The 26,002-nt window shown below is 43.9% G+C and overlaps 1 protein-coding gene across 1 annotated transcript in view; it reads right to left on the bottom strand.

The window, feature by feature from the left end:
- LOC146812239 (uncharacterized) overlaps positions 1 to 26,002 on the bottom strand; it is a 303,094-nt gene that overhangs the window by 108,835 nt on the left and 168,257 nt on the right. Inside the window, exons 9-10 of the mRNA XM_085615147.1 lie at positions 10,647 to 10,738; positions 7,906 to 8,064 (exon numbers count right to left, since the gene is read on the bottom strand). Coding sequence (XP_085471273.1) covers positions 7,906 to 8,064; positions 10,647 to 10,738 — 251 coding nt within the window. The remainder of the gene's footprint in view (positions 1 to 7,905; positions 8,065 to 10,646; positions 10,739 to 26,002) is intronic.

Raw genomic sequence — 26,002 nt, 5'->3', positions numbered from 1 at the left:
CGGAACAAGTAGAGACTCTTTGGTCGGTGTGTTCTCTTCAGGAAGTGGATCTTCTACTTGTGAGATCCTGCTATCGCCCTGTCCTTAAACAACCAGTATTGGTCCGATTCATCTCTATTCAAGTCTACAAGATAGCGCAGTTATGCCATTTGATAATATTGCTGGAGGTTTGGTAGGTTGAGACCTCCTGTACCTGGGGGTAGGTTTGCTTAGATCTTATCTCATTCGCAGTCTATTGCCTGTCCAGACAAATGTATTCATTTATTTCTGCAGTGCTTGTATCATTCTTGTAGTTAAAATGCCTGGGAGTGCTATGTCGGGGTTATCTAAGGATACCAGGACATCATCAGTGTACGAGCAGATGATATGCTGTTCCCCATAAAGGTGACTTCGGTGATGTTGGGATTTTCTTGAATCAGCTGGGCCAGGGGTTCCATATAGAGAGCAAACATCAGAGGTGACAAAGGGCACCCCTGCCTCATACCCTTGCCATTGCCAATGGAAAAGGGTGCAGAGATTTGGCCATTCAGTCTGATTGTCGCACTAGGGTGGCTTTAGCAGCTTAGTACCCCTACCCTGAATCTCTCTCCAAATTCGAAGTGAGCTAAGATTGCTTTGAGATATGGCCAGTGTACCCGATCAAAGGTCTTCTCTGCATCAATTGTCAGTGACATAATTTCCCTAGTCGACTACTTGGCTTTATCAATGATGTGGAAAATGTGTTAATTATTATCTGTATATTGTCTTTGGGGGATAAACCCTGCTTGATCTGGATCAATTATGTGTACCATGTGGGGTCCAGTCTGGCGGCAAGTATGCTAGTAGAAGTAGAGAGTTTTGTATCTATGTTTAAGAGACATATTGGGCGATATTAACTACATTTCTGTTTATCTTTCCCAGGTTTAGGGATAACCGCTATGGATGCCATCAACTTCGATGAAGGGACGGATCCCGGTCCGGCAAATTAACTAAATAGTCTGATTGGAATCAGAGTCCGGGCATGGCAGAAGGTTTTGTAGAAGATAGTTGGGAACCCATCCAATCCGAGGGACTTCTAAGCTTTCTGGTGAGAAATAGCTGAGAGGACTTCTTCTGGACGAATAGGAAAAACCAGAGAAGTTGCTTGTTCTGGAGAAAGTTGTGTCATTTTTGCCTCCTGGAGATATGCTACATGATGTAAAGGGTCAAGAGTTTGCCCAGGACAGAGTTCTGTGTAGAAGTCTCTAAATGAAGACGCTATTGATTTTTCATCTATTATCTTGCTACCGTCTAGCACTCGCAAGGAATGAACCCGGGTTGCCTGTCTTTGGACTCGCAGTTTTGTTAGGCAGGAAGTGCCTGCACTTGTCTCCTCCTACATAAAAAGAGCGTCCTAGTCGAAGTGCTGCATTTTCAGCTCTATCTAAATCTATACCTGGTAGCTGTGAGCGGGTGGCCGGTAACTGGCGCCAGACCCTTAGAGCCCCAGTGAGCTGATGTTTTCCAACTCTTTTACTTGGTGAGATAGATGATCTCTTTTTTCCCCGCAAATCTTGCTGTCTGCAACTGGAATAGCTATCAGCTCACCTCTTATGACTGTTTTCAAAGTCTACCATAGTGTAGTGGTAGAGATATTGAGAGTGTTGTTCAGTTCTAAATAAGTGATTATGGCTTGGTTAACCTGTTTCACCACCTCTGGGTGGTGTAAGAGGATTTGTCATAATCGCCACGTTAGTGTGTGATGCTCCATCAGGGGAAGCGCCATAGTGAGGGATAGTGCCGCGTAATCGAATGGCCGAGCTGAATGGAGGGCTTTATCTCGGATTCAGTAGTCAATGTGTTTTTATCCCAATTAAAAAGTCCAGATGGGTGTATGTTTTAAGTTTTTGTGAGAAAAATAGTATTTTGGTGCGTATGGGTGAAGTTATCTCCATATATTCCAAAGTCCCACGTCGCGCAGCCACTGATGACCCACCTCCTGGGATAGAGGCCCAGCCTGGTCATGCCTGTGTGCCATTCTATTCATATCATGGTTAAATACTAGGTTGAGATTGCCTCTAAAAAGGATCCACCGTTCTGGAGAAGGCATTAATTCTGTCACAGCTTTACGCAGGAAGGGTTCTTGCCACTCATTTGAGGGATATACGGCTCCCACTACAATGGATCGATCACCAATGGTCTTATGGTATGCAAGGAGCCTGCCTTTTAGTTCTGCTACTTTGAACCCTATTCTTCCTTGAAAGGATTGAGCTACTAATATGGTCACTCCTGCTAACTTAGTAGATGTAGAGGAGAGGAATTCATCGGGGAAAGCTCAGGATCAGAGCCGATGCCAGTTGCTCGACATGAGATGGGTTTTTTGGAGCAAGCAAATGTCCGCCTTTGAAAGCTCTAGATATGATAGTACTGCTCTGTGATATACCGGGTTGTTAAGGCTCTTAATATTTAGTGTGAGGACCTGGGTAGGTGTATGGGTCATAAGGTGTTCGCTGTATCAGAAGTGTATTAGGGAACATTGCCGCAACTGTATGGAACCTGTAACCCTCTCCGTTCCCACCCAGTCCCTGTGAATGCATGTCTGAACCGCAATGTGCCAATATCAATCGTGGATACCTTCCTCAATTAAAAGGATTAACAACAATTTCATACCATAAATAACAAAAACATAGAGTTCAATACTAATAGATTAACTTGCAGTTCCTTTGTAGCACAGTGTGAGTAGGTTCATTGTGTGGCCTCAGGTCTCCCTCTCTCCGCCCCCCTGCTGCTTAAAAGCTGGTTTTCATTGCTGTATGCCCAACAATGTCACAAACCTCTGTTTTGGCCAGCTCCCTAGATAGATACTCCAGCACTGCCTGCTGTTCAAGTGTGATTGTTGGTGGATCAGGCTGCATTTTTCCTGATGTGTTTTGTGCCTTTGCCCACGTGAAAATTTACTGGTTGAATGAGCCTGGGAGCTCGTTTGATCTGTGGCATCAGAGATGTCAATGCCCGGGGTCCAACACGCTTCGTCCAAAGATCTCAGTTAGTGCAGCTTGCCATCTAGGCAAAAGATAAGCCACAATGGGTGGTCCCAGCAATAGGTGACCTCTTTGCTCCATATGTGAGAGGACGCGGGGCGAAAGTCAAGCCTTTTCTGTACTGCGATCACCGCTAGGTCCTGAGCATCGATGTATGCACCTTGAGGTCTACTGGATTTCCTTGTTTAGTTTGTGTAGAACGGTCTCTTTTAACTGTGAGTCATGGATGCAAAAGAGGATAAGGTCAGAGGGGCCAATTCCACTCTGGGTAGACCCACTCTGTGCGCTCGGTCAATTTTAATCTTAAAATCTGATGGGGCCTCCAGGATAAAAACAAATAAATCTTTAATGTAAAGGGCAAGGTCTGATCCTTTTTCTTTTGCTAGCACTCCTTTGATGCAAATGTTATTCAGCCATGATCTATTTTCAAAATTTTCAGCGTAGGCCTGCAATTTGATCTGCTGTTCTCGTAAATGAATGATATCTTGTTGTAGGAGTTCCACTTCCTCCTTACGGTTATTTTCATGGTCTTCTTGAGTTGCAACTTGATCCCCAACATTGTTGAGGTCCCGTCGACTCTCCTTTATGTTGATTGAGAAGTCTCGTTTGACTACCTGTAGATCTTCCTGCAGAGGTGTGGACAGTGTTTCAAGGAGGGAGCGCATCCCAGGTTCCACCAAGCCGTCTTCATCTTGGCGATGGCCTGGGTTGGACGTTGATGGGCAATCCCCAGCCGAAGCGCTAGCTGTCTTGGTTATCATTTCTTTAAGGGTGTGGTTCTTTTGTTGTCCGGGCTGTTGTCCTCTCTCCCAGACTTGAAGTATCAAATCCGAATTCTACGTCTTCCCAGCTGTCGGCTCCGTGCATAGATATTAGTACAAGCAATACTGGCAAGGGCAAACGGCCAGTTTTGCACCCTAACATCTGAGAATTAAGCGAATAAGTGTATCACTTGGGCTTTTGCCAGCATTCCTGTTGGCTCGGCAAAGCACACAAGCTCATAGCCAGTGCTGTTCTCTCCGTTACCCAGGTTTCAATATGAGTGACCAAAAGTATTGGAGATAGGCCCAGAGTGTCCCAGTATTGGGCACCGGGGGGAACTCTGGATCATGAATCTGTGATGTGCTGATTAGGGGGGCTAGACTAGTGGAGGCCTTTGGGTCAATGTCACCCTGTATTTAGTACAGGTTATGGAGTAGTATAGTGACTGCAGTGGGACATTCTAGGCTGGAACACGAAGCCCGGGGGACATCAGTGGCGGTGGTTTAAGCAGTGTTTACTTGTCCATCTTCTCCAATGAGGCAGTTTAGGGTAATGCTAGTGAGCTGATTCATGTGTTGTCTGTATGCACCCGAGACACCGGCTGAGACCATCTCTCCACTATGAGGTCCCCTAGGGCCCGGATATTTTACTCTGGAGGTTCATGCTCCAAGAAATCCCAGCACAGAGGTCTGCTGGGAAGGCGTGGGTTAAAATAGAGACTCTGCAGTCCCTGGGGCTAAGATGTGGGTCTTTTTTTGCTTGGCCTGAAGGGGAAAGTTCCTGGCTTGTTGCTCCCTAGGCTGTATGGCCAACCAGAAATTGGGTAGCAGCGTTCACTAGAGCCATTCAGGGATCAATGCTTATCAGTCGGTCACGTGCAGGGTCTGCTGGCTCTAATCTCTCATCTGACATCAGCCCACCCAGTGTTCGTGCACTCAGGTCGCCGGGTCTGGGCCAGGCAGCTGTACAAGGCCGTGCCCCGAGCAATAAAGGGAAACACACAGGCCGCGGATCATGGATGAGGGACGGCTCGAGAGGCTACACAGCATTGTGTGCAGTTGGGCTCACCTCACTTAGGGCCACAATATGGGGGTGCTCTGCTGTCCAGTAGTGCTGAAGCACAGGAGGCACTCAGGCATCCTGAAGTCTTGCGGCCTCTTTCGGCTGTGGAAGTCAGGGACCGGCTTCAGACTTTAGACTTTAGAGCAAGGTTGTGGCAGCCATCTTGCCACTTCCAGACTGCGCTCGGATGGGTGCCTCCGACTGAATCGAGGAGTCAGTGTATAGCTCAACACCCCCGCTGCACCCCAGCACTTCTCTGGGGTTACCAGCTGGGCAGTTACAGGGTGTTAAATGGCTTGGGCCAGAGGAGGAATGGAGAGATGGGGAAAGGTGCCTACCCGTCCGCCATCTTAGCCATGCCCCCCCCCCCCCTTTATCCTCTCTGAGACTCGAAAACCAATCAGACTACATCCTGATTCTGCAGATCTCAAGTCTAGGAATTCTAATCATCCAGGACCTAAAGGTCATGCCACAAGCATCAATATCTAAAGAGTCTAGACCCTGCACCTCCAGAAAAATGACACCAAATGCTTATCATCCAGAGCTACTCAGTTTCCATAGGCATAGAAACAGCATGTTGAACCTACAGTTGTAGAAAAGATACTCATGAGCATGTATGCATGGGGTATTTCTGCAGCTTGTCCTAGAACCATAGAAACCACCATCTGATTACAAGATGAAAAGCAGCTGCAACCAAAGTTCCCAAAAAAACAGAAAACACACTAAGCCTCCAGAACCAAAAGAACATTTGAGCACACAGATGTAAAGAAACTACACCTGAGCTACATCATACCACAGGTACTAGATGTCAAGAAAACATAGCCCAGTATGCCGAAATGAAGAAATGATGCCCAGTCCTTCCAAATCAATGAAAGCAAACTCCAAGCACCAAATGTGAAGACCTCAGAACCCAAGGCTCAAGACCCAAGGAATATCAAACGAACAATTGGCCAAGGGTAAGCCCAAATGTGTGTCCCTTCCTTTCTGTGTCATAAGGATCCAAAATATATCTCACGGATGAGGGCGAAGAAGGTCATAATCAGGATGGGGACCTCCCCTGAAATTTTGAGGTGGAATGTTTCCATGAGGAACAGGGTTGGGTCGAACACCAACAAAAGAATCACGTCTAACACCCAAAATGAGAGGATAGACTTCAACCCTAGTTGCACTCTCTAAACCCCCAAAGATTCACAATGGAAAAAGATCTGGATTTATGCCCTCATAAATAAAATGTGTCCCATGATTCCATAGTGTAAGTTCTGGATTCTTCACAGTGCGTTCTGGACCCCCGAGAAACTCTCTCAACTAGGACTTCTAGAGCCGGACATGTGCTTGAACTGTCAAAATGCCCTGGGCACCGGTTACCATATGTTTTACGTGTAGGAAACTCCACCACTTCGGAATTAAAATTCAGGAAACCATAAATGAAATCTTCAACATTAAGATCGCCCTGAATTTTAACATAGTTAACTTAGGCCCCTAGGCCCGCTCTCCCACCCTGAAGCTAAACCAATCGGCATGTGTCTCCTGAACCTCCTACTAACCTCAGTAATAAAAAAACATTTTATGCAAATTGAAATCTGACCTTAACCTGTCAAACCACACTTGGTGGGCATGGGTCTGTTGCACGAGAGGCACTGATATACTTTCAAATAGCAAATACGCCTGTCAGGCATCCCAGAAACTATGGAACGTGCTAGATTTATTTATGCCGGAAATCAACCCTCCATGAAAGTATAGTACCCTCATGACTCTGTAGGTGGCACTTTACCAACTCAACCTCTTGCTTCTACATGTTATATCAACAAATACAAACCTTCGCATCAAGCCAATTATATGACAGGGACATCTGTCATAGACATCTTTCTTCTCCCCCACCTCCTCCTTTTCGCTCTCTCTCTTTATCCCTAACCCTTTATCTCCCTGTGGCCCCTCTTTTGTTACCACCCCTTCCCTGACCTCCCCCCAGGGTTTGCCTCCATTAATATTTCTTAACATTCATATGTATTTTAAATCGATATCAATCAATTACGTCATGTTTTACTCTTGGACGGTTTTGTATAGCATAATCATTTCCCTCATATGAATGTCAAATAACTCCCCTCTCCTCCTTTTACCTCCCTTTTGCCTTTGTTTCCTCTAAAAACCAACAACTTTCATAGAAATAAAAAAAAAATGAGTTTGAATGCCACCCAGAGTGATTGCCAGTGGTTTGGACTATTTTCAAGAATTTTTCCCATCACATGTTATGTGCTTGCCTGCACTCAAAGCACGCAGACAAGAGATTATGCAGACATAAAGACTTAGTCACACTCTGAATCTCTAAACATAAAGAAAACATACATCGAGCACCATATCCATGGGGACTTCACAGTGAGTCTCTAGATTTAAAGAGAATATGAAACAATACTGCAAAAGCAGGGGAAAGCATACTCTGATTCTTGACATTTAAAGAGAAAACGCACTATAAGCGTAGTTAGGAGTTGCCTATTTTTTGATGTGGGGATTCTAAGGCACCAGAAACTCCTTTTCTGAGTGATATCACCGCACCTAATAATCGTTCTTACAATTTATTGATCCTGATATGTTTGGATCAATTTCTGCATGTAAATCTTGAGTCCAGACCAAATAGCGGACCATTTGTCAATCTCATTTACCTCTTGGTCAGAGCATTTGGGTGGTTGTTACGGGTCAGGGACCTAGTGCTAGAGGTGGATCAGCTGTCTTAGGACAGGGAAGTCATATATAAGTCTGGTGAGAACACTGTCAGCCCCCCGGTAGTGCTGGATGGGCAGGAGGGGGCTTTGACCACAGTCCCTGTACCTCTCTAGCCACGTTTTACCTGGCACAGCTCTGCACGCAGCAAAATCAGGTCAAGTATTCCTGGATCCAGTATTTCCAGGTCCAGAAACACCACACTACTCATAGAATTTAAAGGCTTGCCAAGAGAAACGTCTAGACTTAAGGAGACCTCGCTCTGAGGGGCAGATTTACGACAGTAGTGAAACACAGCAATCATTTTATCAGTGCACTTTTTGCTACATCCCACCCCATCCCACACACGAGTTTAGGAAGCACTTACTTCAAATGTTTTTTTTGTATAGTCTTCCAGTGCCTTGTTTATCAATTCCTGAGGTATAGCGTATATGCATGCGGTGTCAGGCGCTGGCTTTATTTCCGGGACAGGATAATTTCCGGTTGGAGGGGGCTTGGGCGCTCCATCTTTTGTGTAATGGGTAGACTGGAAACATAGGGACAACATGTTTAACAATGTATACACATGCTGGCTCTACAGACGTACCAAATAACTTTCCAAAAGTGTGCGTGCCACCAAGTCGCCCCTTAAACACAGCCATTACATCTAGCGAAAACAGCATTACATTTCCATGCGCATCACACCCCACCTCGGCAAACATCCGTGGCAGCCAGGCCTCCATTGACCTACTGGTATATCCTATAGGCTGTTCTTGCATCAGAGGGTAGGGTCAATGTGTGCTGTGCTTCGGTACTTATTGCCAAAACCCATGGGGAAAGTCCTCACCACTAGTAGAGATTTTTAATTTCAGGATTTTCAAAGAAACTCATATTTTGGAGCTCAGGGCGCTGTCGAGGTGAGAAGGCCTGCAATATTCCATCAATAAAAGCAGTAGAGCAGCCCCAAAGTCTGTTTACCTCCCAACTGTATTTTCGAAGTTGAATTGTGAAACATAGTAGAAAAAGCATTATGTGGCATATTTGTATTAGGTAGTACTGGACAGCCCTTCACCCTGCTGACCCCCTGTCATAGTTCAGCAATACATTTGTGAATCCACTTTATTCTAGTGCCCACTGAGAAAGGAAATAACAAAATGTGGAGCTGGACTGGTCTTTCATTCCACTGGGCAGTCCCCAGGTGGGCTGGAGCCCCTAGAGCATGGGAACTCGCAAACATATGCCCAGGGGCCACAAATGATGGTCTGTGGTGTGTCCAAGGGCTGCACTTATGCCAGCAGTTTGGCGGTAGGGGGTCTGGGTGTGTCATGGATTGTGTAAGGAGGCCTATAAAATGTTAAATAAACGGGCAAGCATTTATTTGCAGGTTAATAAATGCTTGCCAGTGTATTTAAGATGTTTTTCTGAATATTAGAGCTCAACAACTAAACATTAGCTCATGCTGCTGTTCAATAGGGGGGCCACATCTAAAGGTCAAGAGAGCCGCAAACGTCACCCGGGCCATACTTTTAGAATCACTACCCTAGAGGCTGGTTGTATGGCAGGGGTGGTTGGGAGGGGGTGAAGAGGACACTCTGGGTGCCTCTGTCACTTTCCCCAGATTCACAAGGCTAATTACAGCAGGCACAAGGAGGCTTCAAGAGCGTATGAAAGACAGGGATGGAGGGGGAAGTTTGAGAGAAAACGATCAGAGATGGAGAAGAGAGAGGAGGGAAGAGATATAGAGGATGAATGGAGAGAGGAAAAGAAGGGAGCGTGGCTGGCTGAAGCATTTTTGCCATGACTGCTCTGCTTTTGATTCCCCGTTCCAGGCCTACACAGAACCTTCATGGGCCCCATACTTATTCCGTAACCAGCTGCTTTCACTCAATGCTTCTATTTCTTTTGGTACGGGGCATCGGGTTCCAGCACCCCATGTTTTGTTAATTGGGAAAAAAATCAAAGCAAAGGATGGTGCATTGATTTAGCCCCTGACACATCACTTCCCATACCAATTGCACTATGGAGAAATGGCGAAGGGTATCAAAAGGCAGTGTGGCTTGGAAACTGGTGCATCCCCTGGTATTCAGTCCCAATTTGCTACATCAACAAACAGCACACAAAAGATGCACTACGATTCTAAGACACTCAGCTTCATAATGTTTATATCTAGGAGAGGTGGAACTAGGTGGGAACTACCAGGAACTGATGTCCACCATCCTCTATATCGAAGGGCCCATTTACCAAATTATTATGCAGCGCTACAAGCCACCTTGCTATACTGTGATGCTCTGAATGATAGGGAAAGGGCAGGAGTGCTCCATATTATATATTCCTGTCTTTTCCTTACGCTGATGCACAGTGTGCTCCAGCGTCAACACAGGCACTCTTACACCACGGTGCAAGGATGCCTGCTTTGGAAGAAGGATTGTTTTGTGCAGGTGTCCGTTCCTGCACAAAAACAATCCTCTGAAACATTTTCCTCTTTAATGTCTGCTGCAGAATGCAACACATAGAAAGATTTAAAAATGAGGAAAAATACAGATGTTTCTCAATGTTAACACCTAATTCTGGGTTGCATAGTATTTTGGCACATTCCCAGGTCTACCTGTAATGATGAATCTAGGAATGCTCCAAAATCCGTGGGTGTTGTGGGAACACTCACGCTCCACCCATGGAAGAACTCCCTGGGGCAGAGTAACATAACACATTGATTTGTGCTTTGTTGTGTTACTTCAGATTTATCAAGCCATGCAGGGCCATGCGAGGGGTCTTTGAGTGGCTTGATAAATCTTACTTAGGAGTTGCGTCGCCATTTACTCCCATCATGCTGTGCAAGGGCGATGCAACTGCTTGATAAACCTGCTCCTAAGTTTTAGAGTTATAAAATAGCAGCACTTTTTGTCGCCATTTTTACTGCCCACTCATTTTCTTCTGCCTTTTAAAGTAACCCCTTTTGCTTTCACAGTTGCAGACTTTTGTTCAACTTCTACTGCCCAGAATGGGAGGCATTTAAATAAATCTGTTTTGGCGAACCCCCTCTCTCTTCCACCACCCAGCCTGCCCGCATTTGCCAACCGAGCACAGTTCCACATCGACCTTTATCAGATAGCATACTTTGCCACCACTTACCTCAACCACCAAATTCAGGTAATTTGTTGAATCAGTTTTGATGTCCGTAACTTGGTGTTTGCAGTACAACTTGTCATCCACCAGTTTTGGATCTACATAGGATATAAAGAAATGTCAATTGAAAGCCTGTGGCATATATGGCAGAGCACACATTCGGAGCAGATGAGATAGATAGCTCATATCAGTGCCTGGTGTGTATGCTCCTCCTGTCCTGACACAGACCTCCTTGCCCCAATCTGACTTTAGTTCCCCTCTAGAAACATTAAGGGCTAAAGGTAAATTTCCACTTTATTATGAAATCAACAGCGGGCTACAGGAAGCAGAGACATTTTATGGCATGGGGAAAGTAGGCACTGGCCAGGGTCTCAGCCTTTCAAGGGCTCACTCGATAAGCTCTGTTCTGCAGACAGTCCTGCCCTGATAACTCTGAACGATTCTTAGACACAGTGTTATAAATAAATGTTTCCTTTAATGTAATGTTTTATACAAGTAATATGTGAAAATGTATTACAAACATTTTTCGGAAAAATGTTTCTATTTTTCAACACCGTGTAACATCCTTAAAAATGTTACTTTCAGATTAAAACAGGACCTCACATATGAGAAATGGGAGGGGGTCACAGAGATTATTTGCAATAATATTAGTGAACTGTTGCTGCATTACACTATTGAAAACATGTGGAACAATCCTTGAATATTACATGGAAACACATCTAGATTTTGGACCAATGCGCATGTGCCTGTGCAGTCAGTGAACTCGTCAGAGAGAGCATGTAAGAGCTGTAATTGGATCATAAATCTAAAGCTGTACCGAACAGGGGCCCCCAAAATACCTTAGGCCCTATGCCCCCAAAATTCTTAAGATGTCCCTGACAGGAAGACTTCCTGTAGATTGACTGTCACTGACTATGCTTCATAGTTCCACCACTAGGCACAACACTATGCCACTAGAAATGCTGCTACTCCAATCAGTTTTGTTTATTCTGGCTACATGAGAAATTAGGGATGGGGGTGTTACTCCTTCTATCATGCAGACTTATGAAGATAGCCCTATTGCAAAGCCGGTAAAAGATAGTAAACAATCAGTGTCAAGAAGAGAGAAGCATGCGTGTATGGTCAGGCGTGCCAAGTCACAGACAGCCCCTTTTGTGACATAGGTGCCAAACAACACTGTGGATGCTGGTGTTCACCATTGGTATCTCAGGGCTTAAGTTTAGGGGTAGGTGACATTGCTATTTGTTGTGAAATGTTTGACATATCGAGACTAGTACGTGAAATCACCCATAATTGTTGCAAAATGCACCATCTCAAAACAAAATTCAACACAATGGCATATCATTTCAAAATAACTCGAGATAATGGCAAGGGCACCAGCTTAAGGAGAAATGGTCTCTAGTAAGGCATTTTATCCTTACATCGATCCCTTGAGAAATGTGAAATTTCACACCTGTGGAATTCCTGAAATTCTGTAAATTACCCACAAAGTGAAATTCACAAAAAATTCACAAATTGGACCAGAAGTTTAACATTTTCACCCAAGCCTACCTAAGATAGTACTGGATTCCAATTAGAACACCAAGGCCAAATATAAAAAGTATTTTCTTGGTCGCAAACACTCCGATTCAATGCACGTTCTAATCTGTCATTTTCATTTCAAGACTCAATCAAAGTTTGTCAACTCCTAAAGTTGGATTGTGATCCCATATTGGTTTGACGTTTGGAATGGGAATGTTGGGGGCAACCCTTCTTAATACTGAATCGGTATGTGATGTGTCAATGTTTAGCAACTGTAATCTTGATGTAAAACATTGAAAAGTTACTTACTCCTGAGTTAAGGATGTAAATCCTTCACAAAAGGGAACGGGTCCTCTTGGTGAAGGTTAAAAAAAAAGGATGATGAAGAGTAGATAGTGGTCCAGAGAACCACTGCCCATTTTCAAACCTACTTAAAAAATGTTTAAAAATGTTTAATGCAGCCCTGTTTTATTTAAGAACAAGCATTGTTAATAAAGACAATAGGTTTCACCTATATGAAATCTATTGGCTTTGTCAACGTTTTTTTACATGCTGCAACATGGCTTAAAGTAAAAGAAAAGTGTCATTATGCGGAAACTCTGAGCAAGGACTAGCTCTGGTAGTGAGTAAAGCAATCTGGAACTAAATCAGAACTACAACAAAGGTTATCCATCAAGCCGCCTCGCCAAACCCTATGAAAGTAGTGGTAGAGCTGGTCCATCTCAAAGCATGACATTTTGTGTAAAGCTAGCCAGCCTAAAAAAACACAAACACAGAGGCCAAGGTCTGAATGGGTAATGCAACGTCACTTCCAGCTCAGGAATCTTAGGTAATGCGTTTCCACGTAGTTTACATTTTTGCAACACACAGGTGCAACAACATTCACCAGCAAATGAAGCAAAAATGCATTCTATTCGCACACTGTAAACTCCTCTCATATCCTCATCTTGTCATAAGCTCTTCGCCTGATTACCCAAGAACAAAAATGACACTGTTACCATTTTGTAGCATCAAGCATTAGCGAAAAAGAAAAGAACACAGTGTGCAATGAAACATGTGGTCTCTCTTACAGACGAAGGAGGGAAAAACCCATCACTGCTTGGCTTATCTGGTAGCCTGATAATAATAGCAGAATCTGTAAAGAACTGACAGTGAGCAGTGAGAAGCTCAAAACAGGGCGATGACTGCGCTACTCTAACTTCCTCGCCTCCATGAGGCTATCACCCACCAGGTCAATGGCCACCCTCTATCAGACATGTGTGACGGAGCTTCCAAGCATGGTGGAGGTTTTGCCATCCCTGGGGAACAAATAGCACAGGCTCAGATTGGCTGAAAGCAGGTTGTCAAAGGCAGGAATATGCTTGACAAACTGAGTGCTTTGAGCACAGCATAATTACAAGTATGGCTTTCAAAAGCACTAGGATGAGGTCAATGCTGGCCACGTCATAATGCTTTTTTTTATTTAAATGGGGGTGAAGGAGAGGTACTGCAGAGAGATGCACTCAAGGAGTGTATTCTGAAAAGTGAAAAGGAGTGCCTGCAGTGGAGGGACACTGGCCACTGGAAGTAATACTGGTTCCAGGCTCCATGGCAGGACGAAGACCTGCATTACAGTAGCTAAATTGCGCTAAAATGGTTACTTGGACTAAGTTCTTGTGAGTCTGTTCAGTTACCTTTCAAACACTTTAAATAACCTTTTTAGATACAGGAAACAGGACCCTGATACTTTATTTATCTGTATATCCAAATTCAGATTATTGTCAATCGTTTATCCCAGATTCTTAGTGTGTCCTACTGGTAAGGGAGGATCACCCAGAGTAGAAGGCCATCAATTTAGAGTATTGGTAACTGGTAGCTGTTTATAGAACTATAATCCTTTCCTATCACCATTTCATTTTAGATCATTAGTGTTCATCAATTTCTTCCCTGAGGACAGGCAGTCATGCTAATTTGAAGCAGTGCCGGCTTCAGCTACAATCGAAACAACACTTTGGGTATCATCTGCATAAGACATGAGAGATAGCCCAAAACTTGTAATAAGTGTTGCTAAGGGGGTAACTTTTATACTGAACAGAGTGGAGCTTGAAATAGATCCTCGGGCTATCCCCCCACAATAACGTTTTTTTCTTTGGAGGCAAAGTGACCTTTCTGACAGAAAGGGCGAAAACCAGTCCAGGGATTTACCTTGGGCTTCTAAGGTCTTTAATCTCTGACGTAGGGCTCTGCGGGAGACAGTATCAAATGCAGCACAAAGATCCGGTAGGATCAGGGCTGCACTGCTGCCTGCTCCAGCCAATAACATCCTGACATTGTCTAAAACTGAAACCAATCGCGGTTTCTGTGGAGTTCTTTGGTCTAAAACCTACCTGTGTTATATCAAGTATTTTGTTCATCTCCAAATGATTTTTCATCTGTCTGTTGAATTATTTTCCTAAAATGTTAGCAATAAAAGGCAGTCTCGTATTCGGTCTATAACTTGACAGTTCACCTGAATCTAAAGAAGGTTTCTTTAAAATGGACAGGATTTGAGAATGTTTCTATCGCTTACGGCAAACTGCCGGGTTGAGAGATAAGCTGCATGAATCTATCATACCCGGAGATAAAACGTCGCAACTGATAGCAAGAGGCAGGACGTGGAACTAAAGGGGAGCCTGATTTGATTGTTAGAATTGAGGTTTTCATTACATTTACTTTTAAAGGCTCAAAACCTGTTTGGAATAAGTGTGAGAAGGAATACAAGAGAAGAGAAAGAAATATGAGCGAGCAAACAAATCTGAACTATGGCATGCAGCAAACTGGGAGACAAAACTACTGGCACAAAAAACATAAAACCCTACAGATTTCTCAAAGCAGAATAGCAAAGGCAAATATTGACTAAGCACCCTATGAGTGACGAAAGACTGGAGAGTGAAAAAACAGGAGGGACGGGTGGATCTGGAAAGCAGAGCAAGTCTCGACCTGCCAACAATATGACCGGGGCTTCACAGAAAATAATGCATACTTCACTATTCACTGTCCCAATAATGATAATTTGTTTTTATTATTATTTACTATCATTGATAAAATCAGGAGGGGTTATGATTCACTGATTTTAAATGAAGCACATCCTGCTAAGGGAAAAAACATATAGCGTCTTAGTCTCAAAGAACATTTTCTTACTTATAGACTTTATTTCACTTTTAAACACATTGTACATTAATTTCGTGATTTACAACTGTTGTATGAATATTACGGATTTTCATGAAACGTTATGACTTTTTGGTAAATAGTATTATGTCCGTATTTCCTGCATCATGTGACCGTGGCAGGTGAAATGAGGCATCTATTTCAAGTTTGTGTTAAAAGATGCCTACTCGTAAACAAGGCCGTTGTGGCCAAACCGCGTAGAGCTGGTTTCTGCTGATGAATACATTTTGCAACTTGGAACAAGCACATTGTGAGTGTGGGCACCTTCTTCACTGATGTCGCTATGGAGATGGCTGGTAGTTGTCTGTATATAAGGCAAGTGTGGCGTGCGCGTTGCCTTGCATTGACTTCTTGGACATTACAGCCTATGTACAAGATGGTTTAATTGAGACTGCACTATTTAGAAAAGCAACAGCAACCAACATCATTTTTCATGGGGCCAGTTTTCGTCCGAGGTCTTTAATTAAAGTACACCCTATGGTCAGTGCTTAGTTTGAGCCGGTGTTTTCCGGTGCCCAGCACTGGCACTTCTGACCGTCTGCCACATGGTGGGCTGTTTGTCTGATTTAGAGTGTGCACAACAACAGTTGTTTACTAATTCAATATACGTCAAAAATGAATAATACCTGCTTCCCTTGCTAATCTTAGAGCTTTGAAGGCCTGGAATTGTCTGAAATGTCACAATGTGGAATGTGATGGTTAGTAGCTGGTTTGGTACTCTCATTGGTAGCGCTAGCAGGAGCAGTAGACAATGTAGGCTGCAGTGGCCTCCTGATGAGGGCCCTGGCACTTAATTTTTTACAAATTATGCACTGCCTATAGGGAACTTTTGCGAACGAGAAGGAAATGTTCAAATGAGACTGACCTGCAAAATAAATGTGAGGAATTGACAAGGTGATTCCAAAGCAGAGGCTACAGATGGAGTGATCTAAAAAGAGGCTTTGGGAGAGTCAAATTAAAATATCGCACAGAAACTCCGATCACCAAAAAGGAACAAACTTCAAATGTACAAGATCAGACTCAAATAAGACTGGTCTTAACATACAGCAAAGTGATCCAAGATTTTTGAAGATTTTTCAACAAATGTTGGAATTTGATCGTCATTGATCCTGACACTGAAGCAGGATTGTGAGAAAGTCCACAAACTGTATTTAGGAATTACTTTCATTAAAAAGCAAACTAATAAGGAGTCATTTATCAGAATCGGGCAATAGAAATTGGTTGAACAAGTTACAGACCGGATTTATCAAAAGTAATATTTGTAAGGTCTGCAAACTTGGCAAAAACATGAAGCTCATCAATGAAAGGAACAAGCATCCCTTCACAGTCAAACACAAAATTTCTTGCGAATCCCAGTATGTGTTCTATGCTATAGGGTGTGAATGCGGATTAAAATACATAGGTAGCATGATGTGCATGCTCAAACAGAGGATATTGGAGCACATAGGAGGTCTAAAAGCACAAGGATACTATAGAGTTATATGATTGTGTGCCGTTGGACCCTTGTGGTCCTCAGCAAACTCCTTATAACGTCAAGTAATCAGTTGGGGTGTGTATGGTCAAAAAGTTTATGACGCAATGCGTTCAGTTAATGGTTGCATGCCAAAGAATAAAGATTAGTGTTGCAGGGCTTCCTGTGTAGCATGGTCATTTACGTGTTACAGAGCTGAGAAGGGCTCTACAACTGGCGACGAGGATGGGATACGTGCCCCAAGGAACAAGACTGCTCTCCCTGAGAGTTAGTCGTGGTCTAACAAATTGATTGTGCATGCCAAATGGATCCCAAGAAACAATCTACAGTTGGTAAATGTGGAATCAAAGTGCCACTCTAGCTGTTACAATGCCGTCAAAGAAGGCGAAGGTCTGATGGAGGAGTACAGGCAGAGACCCTGACAGAAGCCTTTGGGTAAGGCCGAAAGAAAAGATACTGCACCACAGTGTAAAACAGAGCCATCGTTCGTACAAAGCAGAAATGCTAGAAACAGCGACAACCAGGTACAAAGAAATGCTAAACGCAGCAAAAATCAGGTACCATAAACAAAAGGCTACTCAACGGCGAATGCAGACCAAGCACCTTTTGTGATCTTTCTGTGTTCGGGGGGATCTATTTGAAGGTCTTGCGTTGGAGGCGGAGGGAGTGGAAGCAGGAGGATGCGACGGAGTTGATCTGGCGGTCCATTTTGAGTTCGGAGTCCGGGATGATTCTGAGGTTGCGTGCATGGTCCATGGGTGTGGGTGGGCTTCCGAGAGCGGGGGGCCATCAGGTGTCGTTCAAGGCGTCGGGGTGTGGACCCATGATGAGTACTTCTGTTTTGTCAGTGTTGAGCTGTAGGCAGATGCTTTTCATCCATTTGGCGACTGCTTCCATACCTTCTTGAAAGTTGTGTTTGGCTGCGTCGGGGGTTTGTTTGATAGGGAGAGGATGAGTTGACTGTCGTGTGCGTATGAAACAATGTTGAGTCCGTGGGTTCTGATGATGGGAGCGAGTGGAGCCATGTAGACGTTGAACAGCGTGGGGCTGAGGGAGGATACCTGGGGGACTCCGCAGGTGGTTGGCGTAGGGTCCGAGAGGAAGAGAGGGAGTCTGACCCGCTGCATTCTGCCGGAGAGGAAAGAGTGGATTCAGTCGAGGGCCTTGTCCCTGATCTCTGCATTGCGAAGTCTGCATGTTAGGGTGCGGTGACAGACTGTGTCAAAGGCCGCTGAGAGGTCGAGGAGGATGAGTGCTACTGTTTCTCCTCTGTCCAGGAGGGAGCGGATGTCGTCTGTGTGCTGTGGTTTTTTCTGAAGCCGGATTGGGAGGATTTGAGGATGTTGTGCTCTTCAATGAAGGTGGCAAGTTGGCTGTTGATGGCTTTCTTGATGACTTTCACTGGGAACGAGAGCAGGGAGATAGGACTGTAGTTTTTGAGGTCGGTGGGGTAAGCTGAGGGCTTCTTCAGGAGGGGGTTGATCTCAGCATGCTTCCAGTCATCGGGTAAGGAGGCGTTTGCTAGGGAGTGGCTGATGGTGTGGCAAAGCATGGGTGTGATGGTGTTGGCGGCTCTGTTGAAGATGTGGTAGGGCAGGGGTCTGTGGGGGGCCCGAAGTTGATTGACTTTATCGTCCTCAGTGTGTTTTCGGTGGTGAGGGCAGTCCACCTGTCAATCATTGGTTTCAGGGTGTCGGGGGTGGTTGATGAGGGTTCAGTGTGTTGGCTGTCTTCGTCGAAGTTGTCGTAAATGTTCTTGATTTTATGGTGAAAGAAGGAGCTGAGTTTGTCGCAGAAGTGTTGTGATGGAGGGATGTCCGTAGACTCGCTGATGGGTTGTGCAAACTCCTTGATGATGCTGAAGAGCTCTTTACTGTTGTGTGCGTGTGTGGAGGTTCTGTCATTGATCGCAGTTTTTCTCGTGACTGCGTCCAAAGACATGGAGTACAATGCTGCTGCATTCTTGAAACCTCCGCCACCATTTGATATGCCAAAAAGCAGGTTGTTGGCACCAGATGGACTGCATGGATCAAAATGTTTGATGACTTCATAGATGCTTTAGAAGAAGCAGATGACAAAACGTTCATCAAATACTTAAAGAACTTGCAGGTGACGGCGTGAAAGAATTTATGGAGAAAATACCACAAGCTGATGAAATATCTTACCGTCAAATCAAAGAAATGTTGGAAGCCAAGTTCAATCCAATGCCAAATGTCGATTACGAAAGGTGCATTTACAACCAAGCAAGACAGCATGCTGGTGAAATAATGGATGAGTTTGTCAAAAGACTTGATCCCCTCATCAAGCACTGCAAGCTCTTTAAATCAAATGATGAAGAAGCCATGAGTTTCAGGGTCATTGATGATTGCCTGTCCAATTTGTTCGGCAATTAATGCTGAGGGAGACACTCTGTCTAGAAAAGGTACTCATGTCTAGGAATGTGCAAATCGACAGGCTGCCAAAATGGAAGCTGGAACAACCCAAAACGATTCAGCCTTGATCATGAAAAGTAAGCAGAAACACAAGATGATACCTCAGAAGAAAACAAAATTGTGTTTCGATGTGGATTCTAGTTTCCACACAAAGGTAAATGTCCCACCATAGGACAGAGATGCAAAGGCTGGTGGAGGGAGAACCACTTCATAACAGTCTGCAAAATGAAAGAGAAGCTAGGTGCGTCACCACGAGGAAAGAAAATGGACGTCAAAAGGTTCCAGAAGCATTCTAGACATGCCCACAAGACCAAACAGCAACATCAATTGAGGCAAATAGAGTCTAAACAAAGTCGATTGTCATAAAATTCATCTTCTAAAGGCTCTGCAACATTATCATTGAGCAAAAGTGAAGAATAGGGATGTGCAATGGTGATGTTGACCGCAGAACGACAAGCACATGTAGGATTGACTGCTTGCAAGGAAGAACGCAAGTCGAAGAAAGATCGCCATGTGAAGAGACCCAACTTGTTGGGGCTGTGCCCCAAGATCACGTTAAAGGTGAATGGCTGCCCTACAACTTTTTCTTTAGACAGTGGTGCATTGAACAATATCATGCCGGCAGAACAGTACAACAAACTGTCTCCAGTGCTACATATACTGCCATTGAAAACAAAGGTGTACACATAGGCTGCCTCTATGCCATTGCAAAATCCACGGTTATTCATAGCGATCATGAGGGATAAGAAAATGGCAGTCAAGCACCAATTCATGTCCTCCAAGGTAGTTCCTCGAGTTCCTGTCTACTCAGTTTCACCACTTCTGCTGATATGGGACTCATTTACATCAACTACAACCTTAATGCACACTCTAAGCTTGAGAGTCAATTCCCGTCATTGGTTCAGGGACTAGGGAGACTCCTGACAATGAAGGTGTGACTTCACATTGATGAGGACATTCATCCTGTTGCTCAGTGACATTGTCGGATTGCTTTTCATCAGTAGGAGGCCGTCGAGAAAGAACTAAAAACATTAATAAAGCATGATATCATTGAGCGCCAAAATCAGCTAGGGAGGGGGGAAGTGCGGCACCCCTCCCTATTCAATAAAATTAAATTAAATTTTAAAAAGCCAGACTCCAGGGGTGGGGTCCACAGGGCCGCAGATGGCCCAGAAGTAGGACCGCTTGGCCCCACTCCCTTTAAAAACAAAAAGAAAAGGCCAGCCCCCCTCACCCATTGAAAAAAGGCCTGACCGTTGGGGATGGGGTCCCAGGGGCCAAAAATGGCCCAGGGAAGGGGGGCCATGCAGCCTCCCTTGATTTTTTTTCTAAACAAAACTCAAAAACCTCTGTCAAGTTGCCAGAGGCCAAACCCCCTTCACCATCCTTCTGCAAACATGGTGGTTGAGAGATGAAGTCCCCCTGGATGCTAATGCTGAGGGTCCTTGGGGTTTTGTAACTCCTTCTGTTAACTCCAGTAAGTCTCAGGCAGCAGGATTGCTGAGAGGACTTGCAGTCCATTCCGTCTTTCTCCATGACTTTGCAAATGTGCCTCCTGGCGCACTGCTGGTTGGGGAATGGATTCCACTTTACTCCTGAGGGCCTCCGGACTAAAGTGCGCTTCTTCCTCCAACCAGTAGTGCACCAGGAAGCGAGTTTGCAGAATGGTGGATAAGGGGGTATGGCCTCTGATGACCTCTCAGCAATCCAGCTGTGTGAGTCTTACTGGAGGTAACAGGTGGGCTAGTTGGCCCCCAAGGACCCTCAGGAGCCAAGGGGACTTTTGCAGAGTGTTGGTTAAAGGGGGCATGGCCTCCGATATCCTGTCAGCGATCGTACTGTGTAGAACTCTCTGGAGGTAACAGGAGGGGTAGTTGGCCCCCAAGGACCCTAAATAGCCAAGGGGACTTCATCCCCCTACTAGTAGTGCACCAGGAGCTGCATTTGCAGAGTAGTGGTTAAATGGGGCATGGCCTCTGACAACCTTTCAGCAATCCTACTGTGTGGGACTTACTGGAGGTAACAGGAGGGAAAGTTGGCCCCCAAGGACATCCTTGGGGGCCAACTGTCCCTCCTGTTACCTCTAGTAAGATCCACACAGCAGGATTGCTAATAGGTCTTCAGAGGCCACGCTCCCTTTCTCCACCACTCTGCAAACATGCCTCCTGGTGCACTACTGGTTGGGGGATGAAGTCTACTTTACTCCTGAGGGACCTTAGGGGCCAAGGGGCCATCCTGTTACCTACAGTAAGTCCAACACAGCAGGATTCCTGAGAGTTCATCAGAGGCCATGCCCCCTTTCTCCATCACTCTGCAAACATGAATACAGGTTAAAAAAACACTGAAATTCCCTTAAAAAAACTAAAGGTTACAGGGATGTTATAGTTAGGAAATAGATTTTGAAAAACCTTAGAAATTCACTTAAAAGACCAAAGATTACAGAGTCGTTATAAACAGCAAATACAATTAGAAAAACTTTAGAAATTCACTGAAACAAACAAAGGTTACAGGGATGTTATAGTTAGCAAATACATTTTTTTTAACTTAGAAATTCACCGAAAAATACCAAACGTTACAGGGACGTTATAGTTAGGCTCAGATTTCTTTTTTTTTTTTTTTAATATCTTTATTATTCAGTTCACAGCAATACATCATACATAAATCAATCATTTAAATCACCCAAGCTATTGGACCGTCACATATAATAAGACCAAATATAACTCTCATTAATTCATGATAACACAAGCATGGTCGCGTATAACATCTACAACTCCATATATTGTAGCATTGGCTGCCAAATTTTAAGCCCTAGTTGTTTTTTCCTCATAGATCTTATACGGTAAAGGCTATATTCTAAATTGAACACATTATGAAACTTAGAGTGCCACATTTCATATGATGGTGCTTCTACTTGCAGCCACATAGATGCAACACATAATCGAGCAACGGCCATCGCTATAAATATAAAATAACGAAAGGGATAACATTTATGGATAGGTTCGATATCTTCACCCACACCCAATAGCATAACCTCTCTAGATATATGAACATCTACCCCAGTAGTTTGTGATAGAAATTCTGAAATATCGGATATATATTGCTTTAGGGCTATACAGTCAAAAAATACATGTACAATATCGGCTTTATCCGCCTGACATCTAAAACATTTCCCATCGTGAATCCCACCCCACTTCATCATCTTAACAGGTGTACAATATAAATTAAACAAAGTTTTATAATGTTGGGTGCGTAAATTTGACGTTAATATAACTTTGCTTGCCATCACAATTGAGGATTGCACATATGAGCCAGTATTACCAAATCTATCCCTCCATTTCACATCTTGCACCTCTATATCATCCCGCTGAGTTGCCAATAATATATCATACAAAGCCCCAATTTTGGCTTTTTTTATACTGCCTCTAATAAATCATTTGTTGCTATAGGTGTACATCTACAATGTTTATTAATAAAATCTCAGATTTGCAAATATTTGAAGAAGTCATGTTTAGGTATTTTATATCGTTCCACCAAATCAGAGAAGGGAATGATTGACCCATCCCTATAGATATCCCCTAAACGTCGTATCCCCTTACCCTGCCATATAGCCATTTTTGTGTCCCAAAACACCGAAGGGAAAATTTCCATAGAGTTAAATGGTGTATAGTAACCTATCCGATTTATAGGAGTAATTTTTCGAATCATCTTCCAGGCTTTGTATGCAGCTAATACAATTTTAAAGCGAGTTCTTTTAAAATAGCTTGGTTCATAGAACTTAAGCAAGGCCTCCCTCGCCTGAGTTCCCAACAACATCTGGTATACATCTGGTATTTCAAAGGGCCTTGCTCCGGCCCCAATCACCAAGTATTGCATATTCTGCAAAAAACAAACTAAATAATAAAACGTAAAATTCGGCACGCCCCATCCACCACGTGTCAGTGGAAGTGTCATATATTTTGAAGCTCGTCGACTTTTTTTCCATCCCCATATAAACCTATCTACAATAGACTGCAGCTGCATTAATTGTACGCATGTCAACTCTAGCATTACCGTCCTGAAATAGTACATTACCCGGGGGAGTACGCACATTTTTAAAACATTACGGCGTCCCACCATTGATAAGTGAAGGCACTCTACCTTTTCCAATTGGCGTTTTGTAGCAGCAAGTATACCTGCCCAATTTACTTCAACTATCTCTTGAGGTGACATTCTAATCTTTATACCCAGATATCTTGCTTTCGATGTTACACGGGCATCACCAGGACAGAGTCCCTCAGTACATACAATCTGGTTTTAGAAATATTTAGCTTATACCCAGCAACTTCCCCATATTGCTGAGTCTGAACCTCAATCTCCCTAATTGCCTGCTCCGGATCGGATGTTACTACCACTATATCATCGGCATAAGCGAGGACACGTGTCTGTTGTTCCCCAACTGACATTGACTTTATACCATTAATAGTTTCCAATATTTGCACCAGTGGATTGATATAGATAGCGAAAAGTAAAGGTGAGCAAGGGCATCCCTGCCTGGTCCCCCTGGTTATATATACACAAGATGACTCCTTCCCCATCGTATAAATTCTAGCCCATAGTCGTTTATACATAGTCTGCAAAGCTAACAAAAATTGCGGACCAAACCCCATCTTTTGCATTGTGGCCCACAAAAATGTCCAGGATACAAAATCAAATGCTTTTTCAGCATCAAGAAAGATTAACCCCATATGCTCCTGACGTGTAGTAGCATAATCTATCAGCGAAATTACCCTATGTATATGATTTACCGTGCTCCTACCGGGCGAAAAGCCGTGCTGACATCGAGAAACCAACAATGGTATAATTTTAGCGAGTCGTGTCGCAAGAATTTTCGAGTACACCTTGTTGTCAGCATTAATTAATGATATCGGCCTATAAGACCCCGGATTTCTAGGAGGCTTGTCTTGTTTCTTAAATATCACTATATTGGCATCGTCCCACGATGGCGGGGGATTTCCACGTTGGGCTTCTAAAAACGTAGCTAGCATATCATCCTTAATGATGGGAAAAATGATCCGATATACCTCCAGAGGAAGTTTGTCCGGCCCTGCCGCTTTCCCTGACGTTAGCCCTGCTATCGCTATTTGTATTTCTAACATTGACATAGGAGCTTCTAGCTCCTCTCGATCAGCTAACCCTATCTCGATTAAATCTAGGTTAGAAAGATATTGCTCTATAGTACCCTGCGTGGCCAAGTCCTGAGTATATAATTCTTTGTAATATAGATAGAGTACCTCCAATATACCTTCAATAGTCTCTACTACTCCCCCTTTCCCATCTTCCAATACATCTATTCGCTGTAAGGTTTGTCTTCCCCGCAACCTTTGCGCTAAACATCTCCCTGTGGTCTCGCCATATTCGTATCTCTCAGTTTTATAGGTTTTATACTGAGCAGCAATATCTTGACTCCATATCTCGTTAATTCTAGCCCTGCATCGACCCATCTTTGCGAGGATCTCTTTAATATCCGATTTTACTCTAACCCCTTGGATACATTCACATTCGACCTTCTTTAACTCCTCACATAGACCCAGCATATTTTCTTTCCATTTTTTCTGCTTCGCCCATCCATAACTAAATGTTTTGCCCCTTATGCCAGCTTTCAAGGAATCCCAAATCATTGGCTGAGCTGCCGACCCTTTATTACTTTCTATAAATACCGTGGCCCACGTTTGAATATGTTGAATATATTCCTCATCGCTTAGCAGTTTTTTATTAAATGTGAAAGATCGCTGTTCCCTTAAGAGGGCAAGACTAACAAGATCCATAACCACGGGTCCATGATCTGACGAAATCCGAGGCCAAACCTTTAATTTTGAATCAGCAGCCAACAATCGGGGTAGAAATATATAGTCTAACCGAACATACTTGTTATGCGGGGATGAATAAAAAGTATACCCAAGATCCCCATCGTCATGTTCCCCAACCCTCCAGCCATCAGCTAGTCCATGATTTTGTATCAATTGTTGCAAGGCCCTGAACACTTTGGGCTTACGCCCTCTATAGTTAATAAAATAAGGTTCCCATGTCTGTACATCCCCATGTATATTAAAGTCCCCAGCTAGTATCAACGGAGTCCCCCAGAGAGACAGCTCAACATTTAACAACTCCAAGGTCTCAGCCTCATCCAAGTTAGATCCATATACTACGCAAATGACAATTTTAACTCCCCCCACTATGCATTCAGTAATAGCCCACCTCCCAAAATTATCCATTCTCTCTTTACCCATACTGACTATACCATGGCGTGCCATGATCGCCACCCCCCTGTTCATAGTAGATTGCTTAGAAGTTGATAGTAAATTGTATCCCAGCTCTAATAATATCCTACGGTTATCCCACGGGACATGCGTCTCTTGCAGACAAAGAATGTCAGGATTAATCAACCGCAACTCAGCAGCAACTCGCTTCCTCTTAAAACCATTATTTAGCCCACATACATTAAATGTACATATATGCAGGCTCCTATCTGCCATTTCTATAAAAATGCCCCACGGCCATCAAATTTTCCGAAAAAATAAATTCTATAATTCCTACTTCTCATGCTGCAAACTGACATTTTACCATTTAACCCCTTCCCACCCAGGACTCTACACCCCAAGTGCCCCTCTAAACCTCCCAAACACCCTCCCTCTGATCCCACCTCCCCAACCCAACCGTGACCCACCCCAAACAATAAGGCATTAGGGCCAATTGCCCTTATGATGCTTAGTGAT

This window comes from Triturus cristatus, chromosome 7 (assembly GCF_964204655.1).
Source record: "Triturus cristatus chromosome 7, aTriCri1.1, whole genome shotgun sequence".
In the NCBI taxonomy this organism is placed as follows: domain Eukaryota; kingdom Metazoa; phylum Chordata; class Amphibia; order Caudata; family Salamandridae; genus Triturus; species Triturus cristatus.
Note: the sequence above shows the minus strand (reverse complement) of the source record. Positions and strands in the feature narration are given on the sequence as shown.